Source organism: Onychostoma macrolepis, chromosome 01 (assembly GCF_012432095.1).
Source record: "Onychostoma macrolepis isolate SWU-2019 chromosome 01, ASM1243209v1, whole genome shotgun sequence".
In the NCBI taxonomy this organism is placed as follows: Eukaryota; Metazoa; Chordata; class Actinopteri; order Cypriniformes; family Cyprinidae; genus Onychostoma; species Onychostoma macrolepis.
Window position 1 is genome coordinate 21,888,731 of NC_081155.1, and position 20,069 is coordinate 21,908,799.

Here is a 20,069-nt window from a genome sequence, read left to right on the forward strand (position 1 = left end):
TTGCAATGCTACAAACAGCTGTTATGAGTACATGAAGAATTTACTGTTAGCTTTGTGTCATTAGTTAGGATAGAGGACGTTTTCCGTCGAGAGCTGTTGGCTTTGCATTTGTTTATGTGTGTGTCAGTTCAAGAACAGGCTTTCCTAAAAAGCTACCGCACAAACAACCACCTGCGTTCTCCTGCCAACACTCACATATCATGCCTTTGTTTTCTCTCTGGCACGAGTATCCACTTTCCTACCATAAGAACCCGCTCTGCTGTGGCGCTTACTGGGGCTGAATCCTTTGTTTGATTCTTTATCCTGTTGCAGATGTATTTAAATAGTCTAATCTGAAAACCAAGGACTCCATCTGACGTCTGCCCATTGAGGAAGACAAATGAAGAAGAATTTAGAGGAAGACTAAGGAGATTTCTGAATTAGATTGGACTGATTTTTGCAAGAGTAGCAAAACAGCATCAAACCAGACAGACCAGACTGCACATTGTAACAACATTTAAGTGCATTTCTAAAACTATTAGAAGGCAAAGGATGCAAAGATCGCACTCAGGAGGACATAAAACCGGCACAAAGAAATTTGAGTTGTTCTGGAGATGCTGGATTTTCCTATAGAGGACAGAAGGTCTATTTTACTGGAATAATCTTTCCTGAGGAGGTCAGCTAACTTTGTGTTTCTCAGAAATACTTTGATTATGAATCACACGTCTGTGTTTTCACACAGCCTCAGTAAAAATTACAGAGCAAATTACTGTTTTTTCAGTGGTCCTCTGATAACATTTAATACCGTCTGGATAGGAATGTCTGTGATGGCTAATTTTTCTCCTCATTTATTTTGACTGTTGCTGAATCCTGTAACTAAGGCTAAATTTCACGTTGTGCTGTCTGGTGCACCTTCATTACAACTTTCTAGGTAACAGTTGGTGACACAAGTGCTGTTGGCATGCCATCTGACATAAAGCAATAATTAAATTAATAAGGAGATCAGGGAAAACTGCCAGTGTCAGCATCAGATATGATCCTCATTTTAATTTCTTCCCTCAACCGATTTATTTATTTATTTTGAAAGATGTCTGTTATGCTCAGCAAGGCTGCATTTATTTGAATAAAAACATTTTGAATTATTATTACAATTTAAAATAACTTCTTTCTTTTTGAATATATTTTAAAATGTAATTTATTCCTAGATGCAAAGCTGATTTTTCAGCAGCCATTACTCCAGTCTTCAGTGTCACATGATCCTTCAGAATTCATTCTAATATGCTGCTCAAGAAACATTTCAGCTGCTTAATATTGTGGACACCATATACTTTTTTTTATGGGATCCTTTGATGAATATTAATTTCAAAAGAACAACATTTATTTGAAATAGAAATCATTTGCAACATTACAAATGTATTCTTTTTTGATAAATTTTAATGTGTTTTTGCTGAAAAAAATCTTACTGACCCCAAACTTTTGAACAGTATACTGTACATATATACTGTATGTAAGTATAGTTTTTTTTTTCATTTGTTTTTGTGATGCATGTATCCAGAGCACATAACCTTTTGCAATGGCCACATCCAGACAACAGCAATTTCAACCTTACTAAAAACTGCAGACATCACAGTATCATCATGAAAATCCCTGACATTCTGTATCGATGACTGTAACTCAAATGCTATTTAGAAAACCAATCTAGTCTGAATAGTGCTGTGGATTTATTCTCCCAAAAAAAGAACCACTATTCATGACAATTACACGAGTAAGAACGATAGTACTACAGCATCCAAAAAAGGGCTGAATCTACTACCAATACCTATTATGAATGAATGAATGATGCATTTATATAGTGCTTTATTGCATATTTCTGTACACCCAAAGCGCTTCACAATCATGTGGGAGAGTCTCTCCTCAACCACCACCAGTGTGCAGCATCCACATCACTATACTGGGGCATTAGGACCCACACAGACCACAGGGTGAGCAACCCCTACTTGCCTCACTAACACCTCTTCCAACAGCAACCTAGTTTTCCCAGGAGGTCTCCCATCCAGGTACTGACCAGGCTCAACCCAGCATAGCTTCAGCGGGCAACCAGTCTTAGGCTGCAGGGTGATATGACTGTGGATTATTATACACTTCTAGACAGAGGCGTAGAATTAGGGGGCGACGCAAGGGACGTGTCCCTACCAATATCCAGCGACTACCAAACTGTCCCTAGCAATAATTTTGATCAAACAATTAAATATATGTATATGTTTTTGTAATTTCAGGCACATTTGAAAGGTCATACCATTGACATATACCTAAGAAGTTAAAGTAAATACGTTAGAAAACTGTGCGCTTTCAAGGATGTGCATTTAACACATGGGTGGACTAGTCGCACGCCAGACGAGGAGAGCAGCGCAGCATTTAGAACAACTCACAGGGACTGCACCCAATTCAAAACAGCAGTCTAAAACAGTAAATATAAAAGCCCACTTCAGGAATTAACAAAGGTGCGTCAATGAGTTTGAAGTACGGTGTTTGATAAAACAGAGCAAATGGAAAGAGAAAGCGTGACCTATGGCTATTATTAGATACAGACAGAAAGACAAACGTTGTGCAGAAAGATACACAAGCTTCCAGCCTAGGATAAAGTCATTATGAACATTAACAATAATTTGGGACAAATATAATGTGGATTTTATGGTAAACTATGTGAGTGGCACTCTGTGGTGCAGCAGGATTTGGAACATGCGTCCTGAGTCGCCGCGGACAGTCTTTAACTTTAAATTAATGTTGTTCAACTAAATGTACAAATCAAACTGGTAGCTGAAATATCCACATTATAAAAAACAACACTGAGATAAGAGCGTGCAGTTTATCTGTCAATCAAATGTGCATGAAAGTTCCGTTACTACAGCAACAGCAGAGTTTTCTTTCAGAATCTGGATCGATTAATATTCAAATAAAGTGATACGTGATAAAGACACCCAGTGCTTGTGTAATTGTTTGTGAAACATATACCCCCCCCCCCATAATTCTGCAATGAATTATGAATATGTTGGCTACCATAGGCTATAAATAAAGACTTCAGGTGACATGAAACTGTTGTCAAAGTTCTATCAAAAATGCAAAAATGATTTGGTTGTTGGGGGTGGGGGGTGGGGGGTTGTGTTTATGTCCCCACCAATGTCAAAAACAAACCTACGTCCTTGCTTCTAGACAATCAGTCAATCAATCAATCAATCAATCAATAAAAAAGTGGGGAAAAAAATAAAATAGAAAATCACAAAGAACATGGTCTATGGAAATATTTTCACTATTTACCACATAGTGATACTAAAACAACAACAACAAAAAACCTTCAGTAAAACATTCTGAGCCATAAAAAAACATCTCTAAAATGAATCACATTAACATTGTAAACTTTTATTTTAAAGCAAAAAAAAAAAAAAAAAAAAGAAAAAGGTAAATAAATAAATAAATAGTCAGCAAGGTGTTTTTCCCTTTCTTTTTTCAAATGTATATCAAATTATTTCATAATACATATTATAAAATACTTTATAAACCCAGAGTCTTTTATTGATTACATAATTGACAATGTTTCATGGGAGTGTGAGTTTTTTTTTTTTTTTATTGAAAAAAAAATAAAAAAAATTATTGGGCCCAAAGCTATATATCATTGTAAGAAAAAAAAAAAACCTCTATAGGAATACATTAATGAGATTTTTACTTACAGAACTCAGCTACTGTACACCATAACTGCTGGAGAGTTCTTGATAAAACAAAGTGCCATTTGTGCTAGTGTAAAAGTTTGTTTCCTTCGGTCATTCCATTTTAAAGGGATGAAACCTTGGTGTATCTGGCCAAACATCATTTATAAATAGTCTGGTTACATCCTATCAGAAGCAATGGTCTGATGAGAAGACTGGTGGAGCCCAGTCCTTCACACTACAGATCAGAGCTCTGTTTCAAACAGCCTGCGACATAGTACCTGCTGCGCACTTGTGCATCAGCTCCACTCTAATCATACACGCCAGGCCGCATCCCAGCATGCCTCGCAAAGGCCATACACAGCTCACTGTAACCAATTAGAACTCGCCGTGCTGTGCCCATGTCTCTGGGATGACTACCTGATGTTCTGCCCAGCAAAAAAACAGACGATCAAGCCTACTAACTAAAAACCGAGCTCCCATCAGATCAATAAGCATCGATATGTGCAAAACATATGCTGAAGTAGGCATTTTAAAATATCTTATAACAGGGTCATGCTCATCAAAAGCCATCTGGATTTGCAATGCTCATGTGGCGCAGCGGGATACACTATAGATTCTATCCTCAATGAGTCTGAAAACAAGAAAGGTTTTTCTGTGATAAAAGGAACAAGCCACAGACGAGAAACAAGGAGATGGAGGATTTTTTTATTTTTTTTTTAATCAACCGACTGCAGGGGGAAAGACTTTGGACGGGAAAAAGCAATTGAATTTTGAAATTGCTAGATTCAAAAGAGAAAGATAAGCAGAAAGCACATTCTGTGGGATTTTCAGTGGCTTGTGTTTTCTCACAGTGATAGGCATAAAAAACAGAGAAATCTGTGGCTATGTGCTGCCGCCAGGATAGGCAGTTTTTTATCTGGACTCACCGAGCATTGGCGGCAGCCAGTTGATGTTGGCTTCACAGTGAGAATCCAGGAAAGTAAGGACTTCTCCTCTAGCCACTGATGCTCCCAGCAGCCGTGTGCGGATCAGACCCTCACGCTTCTTGGTGCGCACGATACGGACCTTAGGAAATCTGGACATGTACTCCTCCAGATGCGCCTTCAGGTGCTCTGAAAAAGTGGCAGAGAAAAAAAGACAGAAATTACTAGAAAGAATGCACCGGGGAAAAAAGGAAATGACACAAGTCTAGGTTTGTGTTCTGTTAAAGGAAAAAGGAGGGAGATTGATTGTGTGTTGCGGTGCAGTGGTGCGGTAATTTAATCTCGGAATTGTTTCTCCATTCTCGTGGCCTCATTCAAGGGCATTAATGTTTAACACCCCATAAGATTCCACCATTGTTAACACTTAAATGAATTGTTGAATGTCTTCGTTTCTAGAATATTAATCAGAACAAACAGACCCAATGTTAATTCTTTTGCTAAACTTGATTCAATTGCAGTGGTTCTACATGTTGGAAATTAGTTTTTTAAACCAAAAATTACCATGAATGCTCGAATCAAACAGTCTGCACAATTCAAGTACAAAAACCTAGTTGATTGAATAAGTACCAATAATAGTAGATGTGAATAATTCAAACTTTTTCAGGTTAGTTACAGCGAACATTAGGATTAAACACTAAAATGTCTCCCTGTTTTTATTTTATTTTATTTTTTTATCAAAAAAATAAAATAATATTTAATTTATTCTTCTGCTCCAGTCAGATGCAAAGCATCCTGGGATCTAGAACTCCACTGCCCTGTTTCAGTCAATGCAATAAAAATGATTCATGTAGTCACACGAGTGGATTAAGTAAATTTCAATTTTACAAAATTGAAATGAAGACAAAATGCTCAAGAATTGCTGCATTAGCTCATTAAATTTATATATATTTTATGCCCAACACTGCTACATTTGGAAATCAGCTTTAAATGCAATGTTTTTCAGCCAATTTGAGTGCACAAACATCTTTAATTATGTGAACATGAGGTAAACACAAACGAAAAGCGAAACAGATGGAAAAAGTAGATTTTGTCAGTGTTAGTCAGGGAGTGGGCAATGTATTTGACCCCTTTCGGTGACAGCACAAAGAAACAGCAAAGGCAGTCATTTCAAAAGGAAAAAAAAAAAATGGAGGGAAGTCTTATCTTTCCACACATTACTGTTTGTTCATTTTCAGAAGCAGCAGGAGTTTGCTGCAGCTTTTCAACCGTTTGCATATTATTCAAATACAAAGCATTAATACCTACACAAACTCAATCACCGCTTCCCAGCTGCTGTGTCTGTGCAAGAGTGTGCGTGTGTCCATGTGACTTTGTGTGATTAGATGCTTTGGAGGTACCAAATACATGGGCTTTGGATTACCACCAATAACATAAATCCATTAGGTACAGCAGCCATGTGTTGATGGAAGGTTTGAACTGGAAGGGCCGGTGAATTTCTTCATTACATATGAAAGCCGTGAAGCAGGCATCATTAAAGTTACGCACATGAAAAGAGTCACGCTTTGCCTGAAAGGTTTGTGCGCTATGTTTAACTTCAAGAAGGAATCGTTCATACATTTAAAAACCTCTAAAGTTTTCACTTTAAAGATGCTATAATGGTTCTTCCTGCATCATGAATACTTAAAGAGATCAAAAATCAAAACACTATATTTTTTTCAAAGCACACAAACAATGTTTGACAAAATGCATCTATAAACAGCTGATATACATCCACAACAGCTGTGGTGTCCCTAATAGGGATGAGCACTTGAGAACTAGAGTACTCAGAAATTAGAGTAATGATCTGTAATTACTTTCTTTTTTCATCCAATTATATACAAACATGTCAAAAATAGTTTATTTAATAGTTTCAGTTACTCAAAATGCATGCATAATTTCTAAACCAATGAGCATTTCATTGTCATGGTCATGCCTTTATTTCAAATTTTCTATAGTGTTGTATTCTTCCCCTCATGGGCATTTCATAATTTTGAACTATTCGGTGTCAGTTAAATCTTTCTCTCTCTCTTTTAATTATGCACATTTGAATGTAAGGAATGTTTCACTTTAAGACACCTTTCATCATGAACAATTACAAATCAACTATAAATGATTATATAAATCTTAAAGGAACACTCCACTTTTTTTGGAAATAGGCTCATTCTCCAACTCCCCCAGAGTTAATAAGTTGAGTTTTACCGTTTTTGAATCCATTCAGCCGATCTCCGGGTCTGGCGATAGCACTTTTAGCATAGCTTAGCATAGATCATTGAATCCGATTAGACCAGTAGCATCGCGTTCAAAAATGACCAAAGAGTTTCGATATTTGTCCTATTTAAAACTTGACTCTTCTGTAGTTATATCATGTAGTAAGACCGGCGGAAAATGAAAAGTTGCGATTTTCTAGGCTGATATGATTAGGAACTATACTCTCATTCCGGCGTAATAATCAAGGAACTTTGCTGCCGTACCATGGCCGCAGCAGGCGCAGTGATATTAACTAGTTATAATATAGCTGGGGACTACTTTCAGGCGCTGCGTAATATCACTGCGCCTGCTGCGGCCATGGTACGGCAGCAAAGTTCCTTGATTTGAACGCGATGCTACTGCTCTAATCGGATTCAATGATCTATGCTAAGCTATGCTAAAAGTGCTATCGCCAGACCCGGAGATCGGCTGAATGGATTCCAAAACGGTAAAACTCAACTTATTAACTCTGGGGGAGTTGGAGAATGAGCCTATTTCCAAAAAAAGTGGAGTGTTCCTTTAATAGTAATAATTAAAGATTGATGTGGTTTTTAATTGGTTAAAAAAAGATCATAATATCAACTTGCCAAATAATTATGCAAATTCTGCAAGCTTGAAATGCAGAAACAATATATGTAAGCCATAATTTCCATTGAAACCTAATGGTGTGTGCACACCAAAAGAGAAGCAAATATTTGTATTACGTTACTCGCTCTTTTTCGTGCCACATGAATAAAAACATAACAATGCTGTCCTCCATTTTCTGATACAACCAGACATATAAAACTGGACGTTTAAATATGCCCTTCGCTGATTGGCTTGCATGTCATGCAAATTTCTCGCTCAAGTTGAAATTTCTCAACTTGCATGGAAGATGAGATTGGGGCGAGTATCGTGCACTTCCTGCAATCGCGACGCCCAATTTGCGTCATTCATGTCACTTGGCGTGAATTTGCGTCTATTCGCATCTTTGCATTGACTTTGTATATAATCTACTCACACAAATAATTCAATTCACATTTGGTGTGCACACACGATAACTCTACAGCACTTTGAAAAAATTGCAACAACATTGTCTCAACCAATTGTGGGAGTTTGGGGCAGAGCTGTTTATCTAAACCATTGGCAAGAAAATGCGGGAGTGTTCAGGATCAATATTAATCAATACATTTCATTTCGAAAATAAGTAGCACAGTGATCTGTTGTTTTTCCCTTTTGTTTTTAAGGGATAATTTATTCAGCAATAAACCCATGTGACATGATATTTATACATATGATGTCTGCACACCTCCGGTAAACTCCAGAGAGGACCCATTGTGTCAGAAATGTAGCACTGACATATTTATTTTTAATATAGCAATGGAAAGATTGGCAACTTAATGATAGTAGCGCTTCAGACCCTCAGAGAGTTTCTGGTTTGTGTACAGAGAGCTCACTGCAGGCCCCCAATGCAATTATAAACAACCCAAACAGAGCAGGACATCTGTGATGAAAAATAAAAGAGTATATTAGCCGATGGGGAGACAGTATGTGGGGCGTTCATCTGGTGGACGTCTAACAGCAATGTGTGTGCGTGTGTGCTTGTTTCTCTTGTTCAGTTCTTTTAGGACAGAGGCCAAACTCACTTCAGGGAACCTCCAGCTGCATCCTCACTGTCTACTAAACTCTGACAAAGTCACCTGCCAGCGCAAAAGTTGCATTCAACCCTTTCTTTTTGTTGCTTTCCCTCTTGCTCTCTCTGTTCTTCTCAACTCCCAGGGTGTCTGGCCTTCAAACAAATGGCCCCAATAAAAGTGACAGCCTCAATATGAGTTGCCACTGCACTCTGATCCTACTGAGCTGAGGTGGGGAGGAGACTCGCAAAACTTTTCCAGGCTGCCGTTGTTAGTGTAAGTGGCTCACACAAGCGAAAGTGTCGGGTGAGTTTACTCTCTCTCTTTTTCCATGTCCTACGAGCGCTTGATTAAACGAGGTCATAAATCATTGGTGCTGATGCATGGCAGGCCGAGCGGTGGGGAAGGAAGTGACAAATAAACAGTTATGTGGAAAAGGCGAAAAGTTTCGTATCCCGCTGGCATATGGCTGACAAGCCATGATGAAGGGCAGGCGCATTCTCTGCTTTGATGGTTTGCAGACAGACCTCTCTGGGCCACTACTTTCCCAACCTGGGTGGAAAATTTCAGTTTTCTCTTTCCCTGGTGGTCTGTCATTAAGACAGATGGTCGAGAACCACTTGCCCTGTTCAAGGTTTTGATAGAAGCACGTCTTCCCGCACTGTACCCTTCAAATCACATTCAAATCAACACTGGTGAGATGTGAGACTCTCTGAACAGTGCTTCATTAGAGCTTGTTACTTTGATACGAGAGCTACAGACGGGCTAAAATTACCATTGTCTCTGCAATTCAAACTTAACGAGCGAGAGATTCACACCAATGAGTCGCTTGCTTTAATTGTTGCTGCGTTACTGGATGAACTCACTTAGAACCGTATTGTTTTACTGGAGCGGCTGGTATTAGGCAGACAAAAGAATTTCCCCTATTATTAGCTGAGAAGCATAAAAGATAATAATTGCAGCTCTGACCATATGATGCCCTTTGGTATGCTTTTTTGAAAACTATCAAAGGACACTGATCTTTAAAGTGAGTTTCTAAGGTTATTTGGGGGTGAGGGGGGTGGCATAATAAAAAAATTTAAAAAGTTGTACACACAGAGAATATCTAATAGGGTCAGGACACACAATTGAGCCACACATAAAGTACATACAAACAAAGAACAATGTAAAAATGTTGCTTTTCAAAGACCTCACAAGAGTTCAAATTCTGAAGTTAATTAGGAACATAAATATGTAAGCTTGTACAACAAAAACAGCTGGATGCAAAAGACATTGTGTGTGTCTGTGGATGTTTGTGTGTTATGTGCAATTACAGACACCGTAGAAATTCTGCTGAGAAACTAATATAAGATTTATTGGAATTAATCACATATTTATTCTACACTGGAGCAGATTTCTTTTGCTTCAGAATGCACTACATTAAGAAATAAATAAATAAAATTCATTCCAATTCAATATTACTGTTTCACTGTATTTTTGTCAAATAAATGCAGCTTTGGTGAACATAAGAGACAGTTTTCAAAAATATGAAAAAATGTTACCGACCCCAAACTTAAAGGCATAGTTCACCCAAAAAAGAAAATCCTGTCTTTATTTACTCACCCTCAAGTTGTTTCAGCCCTGTTTAAGTTTAAAAATTTGTGGTCCCTATTGACTTCCATATTATTTTTTCCCATACTATGGAAGTCAATGGGGAGAATCAACTGTTTGGTTACCCACACTCTTCAAAGTATCTTCTTTTGAGTTCAAAAGAAAAAAAGAATCTCATACAGGTTTGGAATAACTTGAGGGTGAGTAAATGATGAGACAATTTAAATTTGGGGGTGAACTAGCCCTTTAATAAAACATTAGTATATGTAATTTCCTTCACTTAAGATACTTATCCAAGGCCTGCAAATCAATCAGTTACTCTAAGATAAACAAGTGCCCTATTTCCGACATGATACATCACTGGGTTATCTATCTTGGCATGTTGCATCACTCACCAAGTGTTTCTTCCTCAATAGCTGTGATTTAGCTAGTGCAGGCTTGCTGTAATGGACTCATTACAGTGAATGAATTAGCCGTTTTGTCTCGTCACGCGTGTCGTTGGGCTCCAATAATGCTGCTGACGTTGTAGTCAGGATTCGTCTGGGGCCCCAGAGAGCAGGCACAGAGAATAAAACATCCGCTAAGCACAGGCACCTTGAGCGCTCCATTGCCACTGCCTTTATTTATAATATACTGTGTGTTTTTGAAGCCTGCCGTTGGCCAGTGTGTGAATAAAAGAAAGGCACCCGCCCCCCTTATTGCCCTGCTTGTTGGCTCCAATTTACTCAACCACCGTTTTCCTCAGGGGGGAGATATGCACTCCCTTGAACCGTTCATAAATCCGTCTCTGCAGCGAGATCAATGTTCAGACTCAATCCCAATTTATTACATTGCAGCTGTAAAGAGGAGCAGAAAATGAGGCCTGCGCAGGAAACCCAAAGGGATCCTGAACATAGAACAAGGGAAATGTCTAACAATGCTTGACAATGTGGCAAATGATTTTGTTGTAGCAATAAGCCTGTCTCAAATGCCGGGAGATGCATGTTTCGTTCAGAGTGTGGTCATCAAAGCACCAAAAAAGACTGTGAAGCTTTCATAATTCAACAAGCTAACAGACAAACAACAACAAAAAAACTACTTCAGGACAACTTTTAAGTGTTGCTCCTCTCTGCAACACTTGGCATAAGCCTCTTTAGATTGCCTTCAAGATGCTGCTAGCTAATTAAAATGTGAGTCTAACCTCGATTAAAATCGAAATTGGTATTGAACACAAAGATTCACAACATAATTCGTTCCAGGATTGTTTTTCAGCGACTTGAGGACCATCAAAATGGTTTTCAGTTTTACATTTAGAAAACTCATTATGCACCAGACAGTGTTATTTTGACACAGTTTAGTCACTGTTTTTATCTTTTCACAAAAAAATCCAATATTTTATCATGTTTTATCAGCTAATTTGTCATTTTTACTAAAATGGCATTCAATCTCATTCAATGAGAATAACGTTTCAGTTTGAAAATTAAACCAAACATCATTTTATATATTAAACATAACGACATTTAACAAAAATGTGTGAATGATCTGAGCTCCTGTGTTCATTCAGTTTCATTTCATGGAGCACAGGTAAATCAATTCCTGACTTTAGTGACAATGACTGGATTATCATAATTTCATAATTATTTATCATTATTGTTAGTGTATTATTAATATCTTTTATTATCAGTTTTCTTCTTGTAGTTTCATCCGCAGTATATTTTAATAGAACTGTTTAATTACTATCATGATTTTTTCTCATTTCTCATCACATTTTTTTCTCGTCTTCATTATCGCTGAAAAAAATATAAAGACTTAGACTTAGGCAAGCATTTATGTCACTACTTTCATTGATAAGATTAAAGGGATAGTTCACCCACAAATGAAAAATCACAGACCTGGTAATCCAAACCTTTCTTTCTTCAGTGGAAGACAACAGAAGATGTTTCAAAAGACGAGGAATGTAATTTTTTGGTTACGCTGGTAACATTACCAAATAATAGGCAAAATACTGCAGCACACATTTGCTAACAACAAACATACATTTTCAATTTTCTATTGAACTTTCAACACAATCAATTCTAGAGTATGAAAGGACGAGGTCTTTGATGGTATAATTACAACCAAACCTCTTCTTGGTAGCAAGAATATTATCTGTCGCTAAAGGAAAGGTCTTTCATGCAACATTAAACATCTCAAATGGAAGAGGAGGGAAATAAAAATAAGTTTTATTATTTTTCTATATTCTTCTCCTTGCTGAACACGAGTCAGAGACTCTGGGAAACAGAAGACCTCGGATGTGAAAGGCTTATGTTGGGTTTTAAGGTTAAAGAGAGACATTAACAACAGTCTGCTGTCTAGAGGATTCAACACAAGGTTACAGGACTCTGGGTTGAGTAGGCGGCAAATTCTGTTTAGGTACATGTCTGCTGTTTCAGAATAGGCTGTTTTCTTCTCTTATCATTTTCAATGAATTTCAAAGTCAAACTTCTCAAACTTTAACGCTGAGATTTATTAACCCACTGAAATATCAAAAAACTAAAACGGCAAGTGAACTGACCATAGATTCTCAGTGGAAGTGGAGGAATTGTGTGAGCGATCGCAGTTAAAGACGAGGTAGGGTACAACGGGGCTAAAGTCGCCCCGGGTTAAAAGGCGCCTTTGATATTATTTTCATGGCTTAATATCATGGCTTAGCACTTTCCAAACCATTCGCTTTTCAAGATGCACGTGCAGATTTGTCTGATTTTTTAAATGTTGTGATTTAAGTAGCAAATGAGAATCACTAAAATGAATGCATATATTTTGAGACAATGGTCTTTATGATTTTCAGTTTTGTTTAAGATAATTAAAGCAACAGTTTTTAAATAATGAAGGATATGTAAAAGTATGGTATTTGGGGTAAAAAGCGCCCCTGCTGTTGGGGCTAAAGGCGCACCGTAATTAACATGATAATTAATAGATGGCTGACTTTTCCATTTGTTGACATGACATGTTTAGATTCAGATGGTAAATATCATATTATGTTGGGTGTCCATATTAGAAATAATCACCATGTTTAGAATGAAACCATCATATTTAAAAAAACATGATATTAATCATATCATATAATAGAATATAATTTGTTGTTACTACTGTAAATATATATTCAATTATTATAGGATCTCCTTCAATACTTTCAGAATCTTTACTTATTAAAATGATTTTATGTATTTTAAAATATATTTTTTATATTAACATTTTAATGACAGTATATTTATTGAACAAAAATGTATTCTTTTATTTTTCAAAATAAGCAGAAAATAGTATAAAACTTGCTAAAGTGATTCTTTTGAACAAGTATTAACTTAGACATTATTTTAAAAAACATTATTTTAGCTGAAGTATTTGTATCAATACCGTGTGCCTTTTACCCCATACTGGTGGGCCTTTTACCCCGTGTGTGGGGTAAAAGGCCCCCCTTGCCACCTCATACATTTATAAGATTTTTTAACAAAATAAACAACTTGAATGATTTATTTTCACACAAAATCTGTTGCTCCATTAATGTTCAATAAAATGTATATATTTTTTTTCTGCAATTATACATTTTAGGTGCAGTGAATAGCACATTTTTCTTAAGGTGGGCCTTTAGCCCCGTTGTACCCTATATGTACTGACGTGCGAGGACAGCAATTGATATTCCTCTGACAAAGTTTGCTGCGTAGGATGTATGATAATTTATTCTGCTTGTGTTTCAGACAACAGTTACCATAGCCTAAAAACAAAGACCCGGCCTGGATTCTATTGATCTGCCAACTTTGTTTGCCTGTGGACGAGAGCAGCAGGAATAACTGTCAAGGCAAAGAGAGGTGTGACTTCTCCATTGTGATGACCAGCACCCTTTCTGCCACAGCCATCCAATCAAAGGCCAGGTGGGTAATTGGCCAGGCTATTGTTGGTGAGGCTAGATAGCGGCGGCGAACCGAGAGGTGAAGCCCCTCCATTAGCCTCCCTCCAGTCCTCTCATAGAGCCCACATCACAGTGTCCGTTTGTTTATCGCTGAGGGGGAAATGCGGCCTCGCTCTGGACGTGGCAGGAAAGCGCGCGCCTGCAATGGTCCCTCATTAATGGAGAGGCCGCCTCCACACGAGGCAGGTTTTGTTTGAAAGATTCACCGGTTGCTCAATGCGGCTCTATTAAAAGAGACAAGGTCATTCATCTCGGTGTGGAGCGGAAAGCACGTCAAGCAACAATGAAGCACTACACACGCTGATTACTAACCAAACAACCCGCTCCTCATTCTCTGCGGTGGATACATGGAGAGCGAGACACAGGTAAACTAGAATTAATGTCACTCTGCCTGTTAGTATTATGCATATTTGAAAGAAAACCAGACAATGACATTCATTATTCAGTTTTTTGTAACATCAAGGACAAGCAGTAGCTTGTCATATTTGTCATATTCTTATGATGAACCTCAATGAAACCTGTAATGCAACTATAAAGTTAGTATTGAAGTTTTTATAAAACCTAGCTTAAAACACATCTGAAAATGTCTTTAGGTTTCAAAAGACTGTTTGGACCATTTAAATTTAGCGACTCTAAAAAGGCCAACAAGTTTTTTAAACAAACCAAAACAGCTTTTTGTTTTTCTTTTCTTTTTTTAAATATATTTAATCTTGAAGTATTCAGATGTAGTTTTTGGGGAGTCAGACAACATGGCATTTCACAACCTAAATGTACCTTGACTTGTCATAGAAACGTTAAATTATACAATATTTTAAGGGACTTAAAATCTACACATTAGGGTCCTCTCTATGATACTATTTTTTTTCCCCCCACCACATGACTTTGTAACTAACATTCACATGGCATTAATAAGAAAAAAAAGAGAGATAATTTAACCTGAAATAGACTCAAGCCAATACAACATTGCATGTACTGTCAAGTGTCCAAGTGCTGGCAATCCAATGAAGCAGAACAGGTTTGGGCCTGGCCTGTTCTTGGATGGGAGACCCCCTGCATGCTGATGGAAATTGTGTTAGTGGGGCCAGAAGGGGGCATTCACTCATTCAATGCTCTGAGTTCAGAATGTTTCAGAGCTGTGAAAAGTTGTTGACCTTAAGATGGGAAGTGGAAACTTAAGATGAGATCTGATCAGTGCATTTTCTTTTTTTTTTTGTAATTCCACTGGATTCAATTTTTTTTTTTTTTTTACTTGCTTTAAACTCAAGCTTTATTAAATTTATTGAGCTTTATTTAAAAAAAAAAAAAAGGACAAATATTGTGAATATGATTTTTTTAGCTAGGGCAAAGCTACATAAAAAGCGCATTTCTGCCATCTCCCAGACTAGCGTGTACAGTGGAGCTACGGCAGAAAATGAAATTTAACTATAAAATTTATTAAATAGTGGGTTGTTTTTTCCACCAAAACCTGAATACATGCTAAATGTTTAGCCAGCTACCCCCTTTTTTTTTCTTGACTGACAGTCTTGCATCATTAAGAATACATACTGATTTCTTAATACAATATATTGCAATTGCATTGCAATTCTCACAAACAGATATTCAATAAATTATGCCCTTTTATGTTCAACATAAAAAAAATGGAATGACATCAGTTTAATAAATAATGAGAGTATTTTCATTCCTTGGATGAACTATTGCTTTAAAATTGTATGAATGTTATTGCATTAGACAACAAAATATCAAACCAAGTGGCATTTATTTTGAAGCAAGCAAAAGCACAAATTCCATCAAAATATTTAGCAGAAGTTTAAGTTAGCTCTGAGAAAACAGCCACTATGATATTTTAATGACATTTTTAAGTTTGACATAAGTGCCAAAATATTTTTGAGAGCCAGTGTTTGCAAAGCCTTATGAGTGCAAACCAAAACGTGAAGCAAAGGTAGTTCATATCTTCATAATGATCCCCCCCCACCACCACCCCCTTTTTGTTAATTGCCACAAAATCAATTAATCGCTCCAGATGTAACAGACTAACCTGAACATTCTTCACCTCTGAACAGACTTTCAAACATGGACCATCTGTGGCATACAAGAAAGTGCTACAAAAAAAATAAAAAAAAATAAAAAAAATCTCCTGTCAAATTCCCCATATAATGATGAGAACAAGTGTCTGCCATTGATGGATGTGACAGAGCACCATGGGAGCTGGAGAAGAATGAGAAACAAATGAAGGACAGGTCATTCTGCAGAGAAACAGTATATATATATATATATATATATATACACACACACACACACACACACACACACACACACACATATATATATATATATATATATATATATATATATATATATATATATATACATACATACACATACACATATATACAGGTGCATCTCCAAAATTTGAATATTGTGAAAAAGTTCTTTTTTTGGTAACTTTTTTCAAACTTTCATATATTCTAGATTCATTATATTTACAGTAAAAGTAGCACTGTGGCCAGGTGCTAAAGTCCTGCTGGAAAAGGAAATCAGCATCTCCATAAAGCTCCATCTGCTGGATGTAAGTATAAAGTGCTCCAAAATCTCCTGGTAGACTGCAGTGAGTGTGGTGACTCTTGATGCTCTGACTCCAGACTCCTTGTGAAGCTCTCTCAAGTGTTTGAATCGGCTTTGCTTGATAATATTCTCAAGCTTGCGGTCATCCCTGTTTCTTGTGCACCTTTTCCTACCCAATTTCTTCCTTCCAGTCAACTTTGCATTTAAATCCTTTGATACAGCACTCTGTGAACAGCCACCCCTTTCAGTAATGACCTTCTGTGACTTACCCTCGTTGTGGAGGGTGTCAATGATTGTCTTCTGGACCACTGCCAAGTCAGCAGTCTTCCCCATGATTGCGTAGCCTAGTGAACCAAACTGAGAGACCATTTTGAAGGCTCAGGAAACCTTTGCAGGTGTTTTGAGTTGATTAGCTGATTGGCATGTCACCATATTCTAATTTGTTGAGAATTGGTGGGGTTTTGATAAATGTAAGCCAAAATCATCACAATTAAAAGAAACAAAAACTTAAACTATTTCAGTCTGTGTGCACTGAATTTATTTAATACACGAGATTCACAATTTGAGTTGAATTACTGAAATAAATGAACTTTTCCATGACATTCTAATTTATTGAGATGCACCTGTATATATAATGGTGACCTACATGTCAGAAAAAAAAAAGGTATACAATAGATCGGTTTGAAAGTAGAGAAGAACAGCTGCCACTAGAATACTGATATGAAAGTATGATGAGCCAGACATCTCATTGCGATTGGAGAAGCGAAAGTACATCTCACTCACAATCGGAGGAGACGTTTAAAGCCCAATATGATCGACTGGAGGATAATGACCTTGTGAATCTCACCCTTTACTAGTCTTTTGATTTGCACATCATGTTAAAACATTGGATTTCTTCTGCCATATAAAGGCCTCTTAATGTCAGCAGAGCTCTATAATGGCATTTGTGAGATGACAGTGAGTGCTGTTTGATGAACACTTATACATAGATGGGCAGTCATTAAACCTAGAGAAACGTTCAATTAATGAACAGGCACAACAGTGCTTTTATTCAAGTCTTATATTGTGCACTTATGCAAATTAAGATTAATAAGTACACAGTGTGACCTGTGACAGATTAATTTACTTTTTTAAAAAAAATTCAGGATAAATACAATTCTGAAGAATTTGATTGCACACAACCTTTGATCTCAACCGCAAGAGATATGTGAAGCATTTATTGCTTTCTTTTATAAGTTGATATGTACATTTTCTATCCTTACATTGCACGATTATATGGTGCATTGCATTTTATTTTTTACACTTAGCATTTTTCCCTGCAATCTGGGGATCTATTTTTGTATCTCAACCTACCAATTGAGAACTATTGAACTAGAGAACCTTATGCTCACTTTCATTTGTCTGCCATTCTTGTGCCATTTACTGTTTGGTGTTAAAATTCTGCAAAAAAAAAAAAAAAAAAACCACAACTTTAATTTAAAAGAAAGTAGAAACACAGTAACACTTACGCCCCTAATGGCTGCTTTCAGGCACTTACACACTCCAGGTACCCTCCATTGCACTTCAATGCACCACATTGTGTTAGATAAATACTTCTGTGCTAAATTCAATATTGAAAGCTTTTTCTTCCATTATAATTAGAAGACAGCCAAAATTGAACACTAGCGATGTCAAAGATGGGGAGGGTACAATGGAAACAGACACATAAACAAGCCGTGCCATTTTAACGCTAATTCATTTGAAATTATAAGTCCTTTCATGTATTTGAAGCCTCAAAGCATCAAGCAGACAGCTTGAGTGGAACCCCATTATCTGTCCATTAAAAACAATCTGCTTTAGAATCAATTTTTCATTTGGTGAGATTCTGTTTGTTTGAAAAGGTGATGTCTAAGGCAAACAGCAATTTGCACAGTTTAGGCATTGTTGTGGTGGTGAGACACAGTAATGCGCACTGACAGGGCAATAAAACCGAATTACATGCCTTGTAGTGCAAATCACAGATTAGCTCAACACCATTTTACAAGGACAGTCATTTGATGGGATTTTTAGGTTATTCAGAGCAGAGGTTCACAAATGATTTTGCTTTTAAAAACCCAGAAAAAAAGGTGTCTCAATACAGAACCAAAATTGTTTTCAGAAGTAATCAAAAATGTCCTTAAAATCTATAATTATATGCACATTATTATTATAATGTTTGGGCTCTAAATGTCTCTTGAATTTGGATGGTAAAAGGCAATAATTCACTGCACAAATCGGTGACACTTTTTTTAAGGTGCCTTTGTTACACACGTTACATGTACTTACTTTTTTAATAACAATTAATTATGCATAATGACATGCAAGTAACCATAACCAAACCCTAATTCTAACCTTAGCCATATACAGTAGTAAGTACATGTAGTTAATTAATATTACTCAGTGCTTAAATGTATAATTACACTTTAACAAGGACACCTTAAAATAAAGTGTAACCCACAAATCACTTTGTGATTGGCATGTCCTTTATGCAAATAATTTGCAAATATATTTAATCTTTCATCGAGTCTGGGTCATATTTTTTCTGATTATATTGTTGTGTATTACTCATATTGATTATGATTTAAAGTTTATTACTGTAATCTGAAAAATTATTTTGCTTTGACACTTTAAAAAATCAAGTTTCAGCGATCCGCAACTTTAAACAAACAAATAAATAAAGTAAAACGTCAAAGTACTTTAGGCACTAAATCAGTACCATATGTGTTTGCATAGTCTACTTGTTTGGAAAAGGTTTGTCTTGTCTATTTGTTTTGGAACGATCTGCTAGTTCCTTGTAATTTTGCCCACCAGCAACTTGGAATGCTGGAAGATAAAGTCATATTTGGCCAGCACCATCCATCTCAAAACAACTTTAAACTTCAGTAGAACTATTGATCTATGTTTGTCAGCTCAGCACTACTGATTCACTCCACCAGCAGAGGCAGCAGCTCAAACTCCAGGGCTGGCATGCTTCACGGCAGCAGCTAATGTTCCTTTGCTACACGTAACTACAACAGTCTGCACAAAAAGTCCTCTGTGAACTCTCAGCTGAGAAATCCAGTGTACAGTGAACGAGAGCAGCTCCCACCACTCCACGAGACAATAACCAGCACTGGATGCAGCATTGCACATCCAATAAAGTCCCTTGTCTTCAAGACAGACACAAAACAAACAGAAAATAAAGCAGCAATACGAATTCCACTGACAGAGCACCTTGAAATCCTATTGTTCCGCTCTGCTGATAAACAAGCACGGGATGAGCGCAAACATTAATTTTGGGCTTTCGAGTCCTCGAGACGGAGGATTACATAAAAGACTCAAATAGACCCTGAGAACAACATTGTTGATATAAAAAAGCACAAAAAACAACAACAATGGAAAATGAGACAAAGTCCAAATTCTGAGCAACAGGCCTTACTTATCTATAACCGAACAGGCTATATTTTAAAAAAGGCTATTAAAAAGAAGT

General features: G+C 37.0%; 1 protein-coding gene across 13 annotated transcripts in view; it reads right to left on the reverse strand.

Moving 5' to 3' along the window:
• The window catches only part of galntl6 (polypeptide N-acetylgalactosaminyltransferase like 6), a 348,569-nt gene that overhangs the window by 31,186 nt on the left and 297,314 nt on the right, over positions 1–20,069 (reverse strand). For all 13 annotated transcript variants that reach the window (XM_058772469.1, XM_058772440.1, XM_058772459.1 and 10 more), the window contains one exon: positions 4,610–4,795. In XM_058772469.1, the coding sequence (XP_058628452.1) occupies positions 4,610–4,795 (186 nt within the window). The remainder of the gene's footprint in view (positions 1–4,609; positions 4,796–20,069) is intronic.